Consider the following 13,356-nt stretch of genomic DNA (forward strand, 5'->3'; position numbering starts at 1 on the left):
TCCTTTGCCAATTATTCTCCGGTAAGTTTAGGCGAAGTGTTTTTTTATAGTTATATCATACATGGCATGGAGGTGAAGAAAAGAAAACTTATTGTACTTGATATACTATTCAATTTAGAGAAGTGAAAAAGACTTTACGACATTAATAATATAGCGATTGGTGCAATATTAGTGTGGTTATTTATTAGAGTAATTTCAATCTTTCCTTACATTGTATTACGCTTGTAAATTCCTCTTGAAAATTTACCAAGGACCTTGTTTTTTAATATCGTTCTTCATTTTTTCATGTACATAGATTATCACTTGTATAATATCTGTAAATTATTAAAAAGAAAACTCTGCAATAACTTTGAGTTAGGAGATCACGCCGACGTGATTATATAAATTAATGTAATTTTATTTGATAAAATATAGATGAATGTATATTAGTGTAAGAATTGAAAGTAAATAATAAGTCAAAAACTATGATGACATAATATTAACATGCTTTCATTTATACTATTAGACTTCTTAATAACAATTATTTACTACTTATAAATAATTAAGTGCAAACAAAGAGTATAATGACAATAAAAAGAGATAGCATTAAAGGATGTGGTCGTAGAATGACAAAAGTTAAGGTATGGATTCGAGAGTTTTCAATAGGACACACCATGCTCTTATATCAAATTTGTTATTTGTGGAGGCCCAACCGACACCCGGAGCCTCATAATGTCGAGTACACAGAAGCCAAGTGTACAACTCCTAAACCTGCTGAATGTCTGGATTATTCTTTGGTAAGAGATGCTAAGATTTCCGTAGTGGGCTTTCTATTGTGCAAACATGGATTCAAGCGTGTGGTCGTAGAATGATAAAAAAAAAAAATATCACTACAATAAAAACTAATTTTTAGCGATAATTTACGGTATTAGTTACTTGTCATTGGATCAAATGTCGTTATAGGTTTTAGTGGATTTACAAAACGTGCTAAAATCTAATTATCATTAGTAATTGCCTCTAAAACAAACTATTTAACAACAACTAAACTATTTTCATTAATTAATTAAAACTATAAATATTTTCGGTGTAGTGTATATATATAGCACCACTTTGACTTAATTCAGCTGTACAAATTGAAGGGCATATATTTCTATTCAGATTACTCTTGTGTGAATAAAATCATTGTTGCCCTTATTTTCTAATAAATTAATAATTTTGAAAGTCAAAGTATGGTTGCCCTTACTTTTAACTTGTTTGCTTTGCTTTCAACCACCCATATCAATAGTATTATATTTGCAGCTCCCAATTTTTTTTATTATTAAAAGAACAAAGAAACTATCCCCATGAAGTGAATAAATTAAATATGCCATACTATAAAAGTAAATCTAAGTGATTGCATTCAATTGCACGTCCAATTGGTTTTGAATGTGAAGGTTGGCAGTTGAATTATTTATTTTCTTTCGATCAACAGCTATTTAAACTTCGACAAAAAACCAGTAAACTACGGACTACAATTTAATACTCTCATTCTATTTTTGGGAATTCATTCTTGTTCAAGATTGGCTCCTCCAAATCATAACTCTCTCTGATTGGTACTGCTGATTCTGCACGCTGAATCGTCTCATTTACTTTAATCCCTTATTTCAAACGACTTTCTTTCTTTGAAACAAGTCTTCACATTCTTAGTTGTTTGAAATGGATAATTTATCATGTCATATGTTGGTCATTTTGGGAGTTGTGTTACATAACTTAATGTTCTGTTTGGCAGAAAATGTAACTGCTAATTTTGTGTTTGGAGATTCATTAGTTGATGTTGGTAACAATAACTATATTCCTTCTCTTTCAAAAGCAAATTTCTACCCAAATGGTATTGATTTTGGGCGTCCAACAGGAAGATATACAAATGGAAGAACTATAGTTGACATTATAGGCAAGTTTTATCCGTCTTTTCATCTTCTTTTTTCGAGTATCTTTTCTTCGATGATCTTATTTGAATCAATTTACAGGTCAGGAAGTGGGATTTAATTTTACACCACCGTACTTGGCACCAACAACATCCGGACCAGTAGTTCTGCAAGGTGTAAATTATGCTTCTGGCGGAGGAGGCATTCTTAATGGCACGGGCAAAATTTTCGTAAGTCCTTGATATTTTTCTTTGTTAACGTATGATTCGTGTAATTTGCATTGATTTCGATTAATTTGTTGACATTGGTAAGGGTGGAAGGATCAACATGGATGCTCAATTAGACAACTTTGCAAACACAAGACAGTACATAATCACAAGATTAGGAGAAGCGGACGCGATGAAGCTGCTTGAGAATGCACTCTTCTCAGTAACAATGGGCTCAAATGACTTCATCAACAATTATCTCACCCCTGTTTTATCCACAGCAAAGCAACTGACAGTACCTCCTGAGAAATTTGTGGGAGCAGTCATATTCAAATACAAAATTCAACTAACGGTAAAACATCACACCATACTGCATTCTAATTAATGTTGACATAATAATTAGTTAAATATTCAAAATCATTTGCAGAGACTTTATAATATGGGTGCGAGGAAGATAATAGTGGTAAACGTTGGACCTATTGGATGTATCCCGTACCAAAGGGAAATAAATCCATCAGCTGGAAACAAGTGTGTTAATTTCCCAAATGAACTAGCACAACTATTTAACAACCAATTGAGAATCCTAGTGACTCAACTCAATTCCAAACTTATTGGATCAAAATTTGTCTATGCAGATGTCTACGAAATCGTCCAAGATATTATTCAGAACTATTCATCTTATGGTGAGTTCTATAGTCAATGGTTACGTAATTCCATGTGGTCGTTCATCTAATAATTGATAGAAATTTTGTTTTAGGATTTGAGAGTGCAAACTCAGCTTGTTGTTCAGGTGGTGGACGATTTGGGGGCATAATTCCATGTGGTCCTTCATCTAAAATATGTGCAGATAGAAGCAAGTATGTGTTTTGGGATCCATACCATCCGTCTGATGCTGCTAATATCGTCGTAGCAAAACGTCTGCTCGACGGGAAATCTGCTGAAATTTGGCCTATGAATGTCAGGCAGCTCCTTGCATCTTCGTAATTTTATTGAAATGTCTTCTTCACACGGAATTAAGCAAGTATTATTAGCTTAAGTCATCATGCACGGTATTGTTTTTACATATTTATTACTAATAATAAAGTAATAGTAATTAATAAGATATAGGAAATGTGTAATGAGAGACCAATGATTCATTGATTATGATTCCATATCAATTAATAACTCTGCTTCAATGCTTTTTCTTATTTTTCATACAAACTAAAATTAAACTAACATATCCAAGATTCAACTCGAAATATTAGGAGTTAAAGATCACAAATCGCAACCCAAATATCATGGTAGGCATTCTTGAAAAAATATTGATATTTGATTAGGCACAATGTTTAAGATTTTTCTTTAAAAAAAAAAAACTATAGTCTAAAAATTCTTGGATATTTGTGTAATTATGATCATTTCTTTTAAGTGTAAAGATGAAAATTTAAAACTAAGTTATTTTAAATTATAGAAAACTGGCATCGTACATTTTTACTTGGTATTAGGGCTGATCATAAATATCGAAAATCGAAATATCGAATCGAACCGAATTTTTTCGGTATTTCGGTTTTCGGTTTAGTTTTCGGTATATATTTTTGTATTTTCGATTCAGTTTTCGATATTTAATTTTGTATTTTTTGGTATTTCGGTTTAGCCGAAATATATTATTAAATTAATATTATATGAATTATTGATATTAAATAATTAATATTATAGGCAAAATTTAATTAGGTCAAGAGTTCTCATCAGTTCTCACTCAAATTTCAAATTTCAAATTTCTCACTGTTGTGCCGCACCTTCCCAGTCCCACTTCCCACGACACTTTCCCAGTTTTCCACTTTCTGGCGCCGATCAGCAGGCTAGCAGCCGACCACCAGGATCGTCACGACCACCAGCACTGCAGCAGGCCGACCAGCACTCTAGCAGCAAAAGCAGTCGACCAGCAGCAGGCCAGCACTAATTCAGCAGCAACCGATGAGAAGTGTAATTCAACAGCAAAAAAATGGTAAAATTTTAAATTGTAAAAAGCCCACTAAGCAAGCCCACAACAAAAAACCGAACTAACAAAAATCGAACCGAAATAACAAAAACTGAATCGAACCGAATTATTTCGATGTTCGATACACCTATTACAGGAATCAAAAACCAAAAAAAAACTTGAAATTGAAATCGAAACGAATTACCGAATGTCCAGCCATATATGCAGCAAATCAAGAGAGACTTGAGCTTTGAAAAGATAACTACCATCTGTTTTCATTTCCATTTGAAATTTCATTGGGCACAAAGTTCATTTTATTTTTAAAAACATAGGGTATATATAACTGAACACGAGAAAATGATAAAAATGATTCTTTATAGTGGGAAAAAGCATATATTCCCCCAAAAGTCAGTTACACGCTTAAACTACTATAGTGACATATTACACACATTTACTACTCAAAAGTGAATTTTTTACTCTCACATTATATGGTGTATTACACTCGCTGCTACATCAGCGCCATATCATAAATTATAATTTCTTGGTTTCTTTTCTTTATTAATGAACTTTTATTTTGTTAACTGTATTTTACTCAAATTAATTCCTAATTAATTATTTTACTTCTCTAATAATTATATCTTCTTCATCACTAAATCTCACTCATTTTAATTCTCATTTCATCGGAGAAATCATATCTGGCCACCTTTGCTATTGATTTTGTTTTTCACCACCACTATATCACCTTCCATTCTTCTTCTTCTTTGTCACTGATATGCCCAAATTACACTTCCCAAAAGAAGTTTAAGCGGTCGTTGCCAAATAAAGAACCTAATTTGTAGGTTGGGGTCGATCCCACGAGGAATATGATTTAGACTTAAACTTAACTCACAATTATCTCTTTCTAGTTAAACTATTTTCGAGAAAAGTAAATAAAGGGGGGTTTTGTAAATAAAATAATGGTTTGTTGATTTAAAGTAATAAGTAACAAGTAAACAAGATTCACAATTGAGATATCAATATAAGATGAAAACTAGGGTATATGTGTTCCCCACAAGCTCTTAACGCAGTATTCCTAATAATAGTAATTTTATCCTAGTGTTTGACATGCAAGGCTGATAAGTTAGGTATCCCTAAGTGATTGGTAATCCAAGTAGGAACTTTCACTCGCAACTTGGTAAGTCTACGGGTGTGTGCTTTACTAACCCTTACCTTTACCCCATATTAGTCCTCATGTCAATTGAGTTGGATATTCACCCTCACGTCAACTAGTTAAAGTCAGACTATTAGATAGCAGCAAATCCTAACTAAATCTCTGTTGTTTAATCCTTTTCTCATTCATTACCCCCTTGGTAAGGCAAGTAGGAACGAGACGGGTTCAAACGTTGCGCACCGCTAGAAAAAAATTTAAACGAAAAAGATTATTAATACATGCACAAACACTATTCAAAAATTACTTATTTATTAGTCATACGTTGTTAATTGCTCATGGTTCCCACAACCCTAGTTGTGGATTTAGGTACTCATGCTAGAGAATTCACAATTCATGTTAGTGTTACTAAAAGAAATCATGAACTTACAATTAGAATAGATGAAAAATGAAATCTTGAATTGAAATTCAAATTGCAAATTGCATAAACTAACTTCCGGAATTAAAGTGCCAAAGTGTTTGCAAAATAATTCCAAAAACCCAAAAACAAAAGTCTCCAATATTGTCTAACTCCCAAAAATGAAAATAACAACTAGTATTTATAGAAACTAAATCCTAAACAAAGTAGGAAAACGAAATAAGGAAAACTGGGTCAGACGCAGTTTCGATCGACGACACGGCCTACGGACCGTGGATCAACCTACGGTCCGTGGTTCAGCACTTATAAAATATTTCAGGACCTTCAAACGATGGTCCTACCTGCGATTCGTGGATTGGACTACAGCCCGTCTTGTCCCTCCATTGTTCAAGAACTGGAAATCAACTTTCTGATCAGAAATGACGATCGTGTAGGACGGTCTGTCATTCACTCTACGGGGCATCGTTTGCCTCTGTGGTTCCACACTTGGTCAGAATTCCTTGAACTCACATCCACGCCTCAGCACCTACGGTCCATGGTTTAGCTCTGTTGATTGCTATTGTTGTCACTTCAGTTCTTTTCTCTCTCAACCGCTTTCGAACCAAATTCCTGCAAAGATCACGTAAAAACCATTATATCTAATAACAAAATAGCTCAAGACTAACACAATCTAAGTGAAATACATCAAAAATACCGTAAACTCACGGTATATCAACACCCTCAACTTAAACTTGTTGTTCTTCCTCAAGCAACACACTAAAACTCTAAACGACACTCATGTAGAAGCAAACATACAAACTCAAGCAATCACATGACTTTCTCAATCAATTCCATCACTTAATGCAAATCTTTTCATTTAGACTCAACAAGCTAACTCATGCAAATCAAAACATGACATAGACAGACCAATAGATATCACCACATACATTTCAACAATCACCAAGATACCAACTATCCAACAATGTAACTAGTGCCCTTACTTCAAAGAAATCCTTTTTCACACAACAACTCTGATTTTTAAGCTTAAGGATTCAGTCAACACTCAAGCTCAAAAGTGAATTCAAATACAATTAGTGCTCAATATCATATGCTTGCCCTTATTTTCACTGCATAGACTCTCCAGATTAGTCACTAGGATCACTATAGGACTTTTTTACCTTGTAACGTAGGTTCAGGGTCAGGTAGGATACATTTGGATATTTTTAGTGACTTTTCTGCCCTCCTTGACATTAGATTGTCTATTTACCTCTTTTCTCAACCAATTTTGGCTTCTTTTCATTTTCTACTCTTTTCCTTGTCTTATTTCAGCACAGATGTGACTTTGACTTTTTCATTCTTCTTTTTCACTTTTCTTTTTTCTTTTACTTCTTCCTTCTTTGTTTTTTAGCATCTTTATCATTCTTTTTGTTTCTCTTGAATTTAGTCACACCCTTGTCTATCCTTTTTCTTCTTTTATACACAACTTTTTTCATACCCTTTTCTTTCAGTTTCTTTTTTCATAGCCACCCTCAATTTATGTATTTGCATGAGTTGAGGTTCACACTATTCGAGGTCGGACCAGGGCCAAGATTAAGATAACTTTTAAATTAGCCAGCCTCAACTTAGGCTTTTGACCTAAGTTAAGGCGCACATGTTCAAGGAGGGACCAGGGCTGAAACAGTCTTTTAGGGAATGTGAGTTAGGTGTGTTGAAAGAAGTGGTATTCATTAGGCTCAAACATTTGGATCAAATGGAGCATTTATTTCACTTGGTTCATCTTTTTAGGCTTAAGTGGACTTATTTGAACAAGGGCCTATGATCATTTCCCGATTTCTAGCCTAGATTATCTTAGCAGGACCAACGAGGCAAGTTCTAGATTGACACATACTGCATGAACATACAATTTCCTCACACACACTTGGCACGTTGTTTCATTATTGAATTATTAAAGCACGTAGTTCAAGTTTTAGCTTAATCCATGCAATCGTACCGGTTCCTATCATGTCATAAACAGATCCAACACATTCAACTAATTAAGCCCATAGATCTAGCATAGTTCAAAAATTTTGGACATGTATTAATTTCATGCTCTTATGCCATCATGCTTTCATTTTTTCTATATACTTCTACACATACAATCCTACACATGCCGGTTCAACAAAAAAGTAAAAACAGTCCTTTGGGGAAAAAGAACACGGGCAAGAAAACCCCAAGGGAGGGTTATGAGTTGGGTTACTCAAACTTCACCCTATCACTCACAAATCATTTACCCCACCCCCGTAAAAAAATGGTGTAATTTCCCTCAATGCACAGAAAAAAATAAAACATAGGGTGAAGCAAACCTGTGGCGCATAAGCGCCGAAGACCCATCAAGAAGCGATTGGGTCTAGTTTCCCGGAACCCGCTGGATCAGCAATAGGAACGCCATCAGTAGCGCCCTCATCAATAGTAGAAACACCATTAGTAGTGCTTCTCAAACCAGATGGGCCAACATCTATCTCTTGGGCTCGCTGTTGCCTCAACTCCTCATCAATAATAGACCGCCTCTGGGCAGCCTCCAACTGCTGACACTCTCTCTTTTTTGCCCGTTGGACCTCCTCGGTATCAGAAGTATGGTCAGAGGAGCAGTGGCGCTTCCCAGCCGCTCGGGAAGGGTCGGGTGGTGGCATAATGTCGCCAAAGAATGTAGTCATCACCACCTCATCCTTCTCAACCTCAGGTGTGGTCTTCGGTACAGTCTCATTAGGGGCCAGAAGAGCATCAACATTAGAACGGAGCCTAGCCAACTCCGTCTGGAAAATAGTGATATCCACGGAGGGCCCATGCCTCTCCAACACCCTCAGTTCAACTGCATCTAGCCTCTTATGGATCGCCTGAATCTTTGCATCTATCACCATCTCCATACGAGCCTCGGACTCCTCAACAGATCTCTGCATCCACTGCCTCATGTGCTGCAACAAGATGGTCGTCTGAGTCTCCAGTTTATGGTCTCGGGCCAGAGGTACTAGAGTGGTCCCCGTAGGGGGAGTGGCTCGGGATGTCACAACCTGACTAGTGGCGGTGGAAGGGGGAGCCTGTGCATCCACAATAGTAGGAGGTATGGAAGTGTCATCATCTTGTGCTGCTGCAACTAGCTCAACCTCTCTAACTAAGTCAGCACCCAGGGGAGGAACTGCAACTGGTGTACTCCGACGCGGGGCAGCGGGGTTTGTATCATCATGGATAAGCTGAACATCCACAGTCTTGGTCACCTCGACCAATCTATCACAGTGCCATATTGGCACAGTAGACTCTCTACACAAATGGAAAATTAGGCATGGGAAGGGTATAGTCGTATTCCTCCGGAAGGCCTTCTCATGAATCTCAACAAGAATGATCCGGGTAAAATCGACCTCTAGCCCCACCAATAGTGCAACTTGCATCACCACCCGATCCCAAGTAACAACATTGTCCGCTTGTGTGGGGGACATTCTGGTACGGACGATTGGCCCCAAAACTCATAGTCGCCTTTCTGATCGACAACTGCATATTCTGCACCCACTCGGTGCTCTCTCATTCCTCAGTAATATGTCGGGCCATCCACCGAAGTAGTGACTCCCTCTACTCAGAGACCCAGAAAGCACGGCCCTAAACTATCCCCATCTGATAGTTGTATTCCACCGTACTGATAGGCAGAGTGTGTGACGGGTCGTAAATAAAATGGCGGATGGTGGTCTTAGAGATATCAACTTGTAGGCCCCACACCATGGTGGTCAGGAGAGAAGGTTAAGCCAAAGCCTTGGCTCGTGGTGGCAAGGTACCAATGACAGTGACAGCATACGAGGCATATAACTCACGCACCATCCCCTCACTATATCTCCTCGAAGTCTCAACCATCCAGTCGTATTTGTGCTGATGGAATAGAACATGGATGGAGGGCATCGTGTGGAGGCTCCCTGTCAAAAGCCGGCGCTCCTCAGTAATCAGACAGGCTACGTTTTTGTGCTCATTCAGGGCCTTCCCGTCAATGTAAATCTGATACTGCCCCTCAACACACCACCTTTTCAACTCTGTGGCACTGTGAACCAGCTCAACTCTGGGGTCCTGAGCATTCCCCGTGCTAGTGGCATCGGAGGAAGAAACAGAAGTACTGTTGGAACTGGAGCCAGAATGTAACTCTCCTACAGGTGAATCCCCCTCCTCGGACTGGGGGCGGTGACCTCGACCCCGTCACTCGATGATATAACTTGCTTGGCCCTATTCCTCATAGTTGGGGGGCAGTAGGGGAGCCTCTGGTGGTATCCGGGACATACTCGTCCCCACTGGACTCATCGAGCAGACGTTGGTACGGGGTGACAGACTTAGACTTGCCCTTACTTGCGTACTCAGGTGTTTGTTTTGGTGCCATGGTACCTTTGGAAGCTTAGTTAGTATTTACATAAGGCAAAAAGACCAAAGCAAAAATTTTAGAACACCATTTGGACTTGGACAAAAATATTAAAAAGTTTTGGGCAGTAGCTGTTTTTGTGACCTACAGTGGGTACCTACGAACCGTCGATCAAACGACGGACCATGGATCCCCTTCGTAGGTCAGGAAGTCCATTATTGAGTTTCTGATAGGGAACCACGGATGTGCAGAATGGTCCATCGATCAAACGACGGACCGTAGTCCACACCATGGTTCATGACTTAGCCAATTTTTGTGTGCAGTTGATTTACGGACCACGACCTACGGTCCGTAGGTTGACCTATGATCTGTGGGTTGAGGTTGTCGATCAGTGTTGTGCAGGCTTTGTGATTCCACTTTCCAATTAACATAGTCAATACAATGATCAACACCTATATTATGTCCAAACATGCATTTCAACACATTACATGGTAGTTTATCGTTTCTAGGGTTTCAATTATTCAAATTTCACATTCAATCAAGTAAATATTGAAAAACCCTAAGTCAAGACACCCACTTAGACATCTAACCCACATTGTTAAGTTCAATTACGCAACACAGTCCAAGTATCGACGTCCCAAGGATAGTTTTAGAATTAGTTTACATCAAATTATCATGCAATGTCCTACCCAATGTCAAGTACAACTTTGTTGACTTCAATTTAAACAATGAACACAAATCAAAGTTTTGGTGAAGTCTATTACCTTACAAGTAGAGCAAAGTGGAGGAGTGTGTCTGTTTCAATATCTTCTTAAGACCCCAAGCAAGCTCGACACCGAAATCGGACTAGAATGGTTTTTTCGAATAGAGGAAAGTTGAAAAAAAAAACAATGGAAATGGGGAAATGGGAGTAACAATGGAAAGGGAAGATTTTATGGATGTAATTTTGGGAGTTTGATGGGTCTTTTTTGGGTGTAGGAACGGTTTGAAACGGTTGGGGAAATGAGGGAAATGAGGATTAGTTTAAAAATGAAAGGTTTTTATTTTGGCAGGGGTCCGGGTCGGGTCGACTGTAACCCTAACTAGGACCCACGAAACCCCGTCGACGGTCTATGAGTCAATCGACGGTCCGTCGATGGGTTCCGTGGTTCATTCTTACACTAAGTGAAATTTAGAGACATACCTGGGATATAAGGATGCCAACCACGGTTTGTCGATGGAACGACGGATCATGGATGGGAACCGTAGACCATTACATCAGCTTAGATTCTGCAGATTTTTCCTTTTCTTCCTTGCACATGTAGAAAACATTAGGACTTCTTTTTTACATTTTCTGGACACTTTTTAGACACGGACCCTATTCTATCTTTATCTAGCCAGCACTAAAACTAAAAATTAATAAACATCTATCTAAAAAAAACTACAAATTTAAGAAAAACTCCCTATATAAAACAGAAAATTCCTATAGTTGGGCTAGACTATACATCTTAGGTTGCCTCCCAAGTAGCACTTGATTTAACATTGCGACACGACGCAAACACCTTGATTACTCAGACTTCATCAACAGCCCACTCCTCTATCACCTCATTGACAGTCTTCGATTACCCCAAGTAGATCTTTATCCTTTGACCGTTCACCTTGAACTTCATTCCTTCCTTGTTCTCTAGTTCAACCGCTCCATGTGGAAATACTTGGGTTATTGTGAATGGTTCGGTCCACTTAGACTTGAGTTTGCCAGGAAATAAGTGCAACCTTGAATTAAATAATAGCACCTGATCACCGAAAGCAAATTCCCGCTTTTAGATCTTCTGATCATTTCTTCATCTTCTCTTTGTATAAGGCTGAACTTTCATATGATTTTAGGCGAAACTCATCAAGCTCATTCATCTCATTCATTCTTTGACTTGATGTGGCGCCCCAATCCAAATTCAACTTCTGTAGTGCCCACATCGCTTTATGCTCTAGCTCTACATGAAAATGACAAGACTTCCCATTTACAAGTTGGTAGGGGACATACCTATGAGAGTTTTGAATGCAGTGCGATAAGCCCATAGAGCATCATCAAGCCTCCTTGACCAATCAGTTTTGTTATCATTTACGATCTTTGCAAGAATTTGCTTTATCTTGTGATTTGACACTTCAACTTGCCCACTTGACTATGACAAACACCATACTTCTCAAGCAACGTCTTGAACAACTTATTACAAAAGTGAGAACCTCCATCGCTTATGATTGCCCTTGGTGTACCAAATCTGGAGAAGATATTCTTTTTTCAGGAATGCGGTGACACTTTTTCCCTCATTGTTTGAAAGTGCGAGTGCTTCCACCCATTTAGATACATAGTCAACCGCCACAAGAATGTACTTCATCCCATTCGAAGTCACAAACGGACCCATGAAGTCAACGCCCCAAACATCAAAAAGCTCAATCACCAGTATTGGGTTCATTGGTAATTCTTGCTTTTTCGAAACTCCTCCTTCATTTTGGCAACGATCACAAGACTTAGCAAAATCATGAGCATCTTGGTGGATGGTTGGCCAGTAATACCCACACTGCAAAATTTTATGGGCAGTTCGGATACCACTATGGTGCCCACCAACAGGCGATGAATGACACGCCTCTAGTGTACTCATCATCTCAACCTCGAGCACAGAGCGATGAATAATCCCATTAGCACAAACACGAAACAAGTAAGTCTCATCCCAAAATAATTTCTTCACATCAGACATGAACTTTTTCCTTTGGTGGAATGATAAATCCGACGGAACCAAATCACTTGCCAAGTAGTTAGCAAAGTCTGCGAACCAAGGGATAAGATCATAAGAAGCAACCAATACATGTTCATCAGGGAACACATCATTAATCATAATTCCATCTTCTAGCTTGATCATAGCTTCCTCCTCTAGTCTAGACAAGTGATCAGCAACCTGGTTTTTTGTTCCCTTTCTATCCTTTACCTCAAAATTGAACTCTTGCAGTAGAGCACCCATCTAATCAATCTTGGTTTTGCATCCTTCTTAGCCATCAGATATCTCAATGCAGAATGGTCAATATGCATTATGGCCTTAGTACCAAGCAAGTAGGATCTAAATTTCTCGAATGCGAAAACCACAGCAAGGAGTTTTGTTCAGTCACAATATAGTTTTTCTAGCCACATTCAGAGCTTTGTTGGCATAGTAAATTGGATGAAGAATTTTATCTCGCCTTTGTCCTAATACTACACCAAACGCCACCCCACTTACATCACATATCACTTCAAACGGTTGCCCCCAATCCGGTGAAATAATGATAGGTGCCGAAGTTAACTTTTCTTTTAACTCTCTAAATGCTCTCAGACAAGTATCATCAAAATCAAACTTACACTCCTTTCAAGTAGCTTGCATAATGGTTGTGCAATTTTAGA

The 13,356-nt window shown here is 38.3% G+C and overlaps 1 protein-coding gene across 1 annotated transcript; it reads left to right on the top strand.

Annotated features, from left to right (window-relative positions):
• Positions 1-1,498: 1,498 nt before the first annotated feature.
• LOC102594106 (GDSL esterase/lipase At4g16230-like) lies at positions 1,499-3,233 on the top strand. Its single transcript, XM_006366677.2, has 5 exons — positions 1,499-1,909; positions 1,986-2,113; positions 2,196-2,441; positions 2,517-2,772; positions 2,847-3,233. Exons 1-5 carry the CDS (start codon positions 1,675-1,677, stop codon positions 3,071-3,073), a joined length of 1,092 nt encoding a protein of 363 aa, XP_006366739.2. The 5' UTR covers positions 1,499-1,674; the 3' UTR covers positions 3,074-3,233.
• The last annotated feature ends 10,123 nt before the right edge of the window (positions 3,234-13,356 follow it).

Source organism: Solanum tuberosum, unplaced genomic scaffold, assembly GCF_000226075.1.
Source record: "Solanum tuberosum cultivar DM 1-3 516 R44 unplaced genomic scaffold, SolTub_3.0 scf00674, whole genome shotgun sequence".
In the NCBI taxonomy this organism is placed as follows: domain Eukaryota; kingdom Viridiplantae; phylum Streptophyta; class Magnoliopsida; order Solanales; family Solanaceae; genus Solanum; species Solanum tuberosum.

What these genes read in the sequence shown, in the direction of transcription:
- LOC102594106 (XM_006366677.2), top strand. Translation starts at nt 1,675, where the DNA reads ATGGATAATTTATCATGTCATATGTTGGTCATTTTGGGAGTTGTGTTA. An exon ending in AACTATAGTTGACATTATAG is followed by an intron (nt 1,910 to 1,985) that starts GCAAGTTTTATC and finishes ATCAATTTACAG; the next exon opens with GTCAGGAAGTGGGATTTAAT. An exon ending in AATACAAAATTCAACTAACG is followed by an intron (nt 2,442 to 2,516) that starts GTAAAACATCAC and finishes AATCATTTGCAG; the next exon opens with AGACTTTATAATATGGGTGC.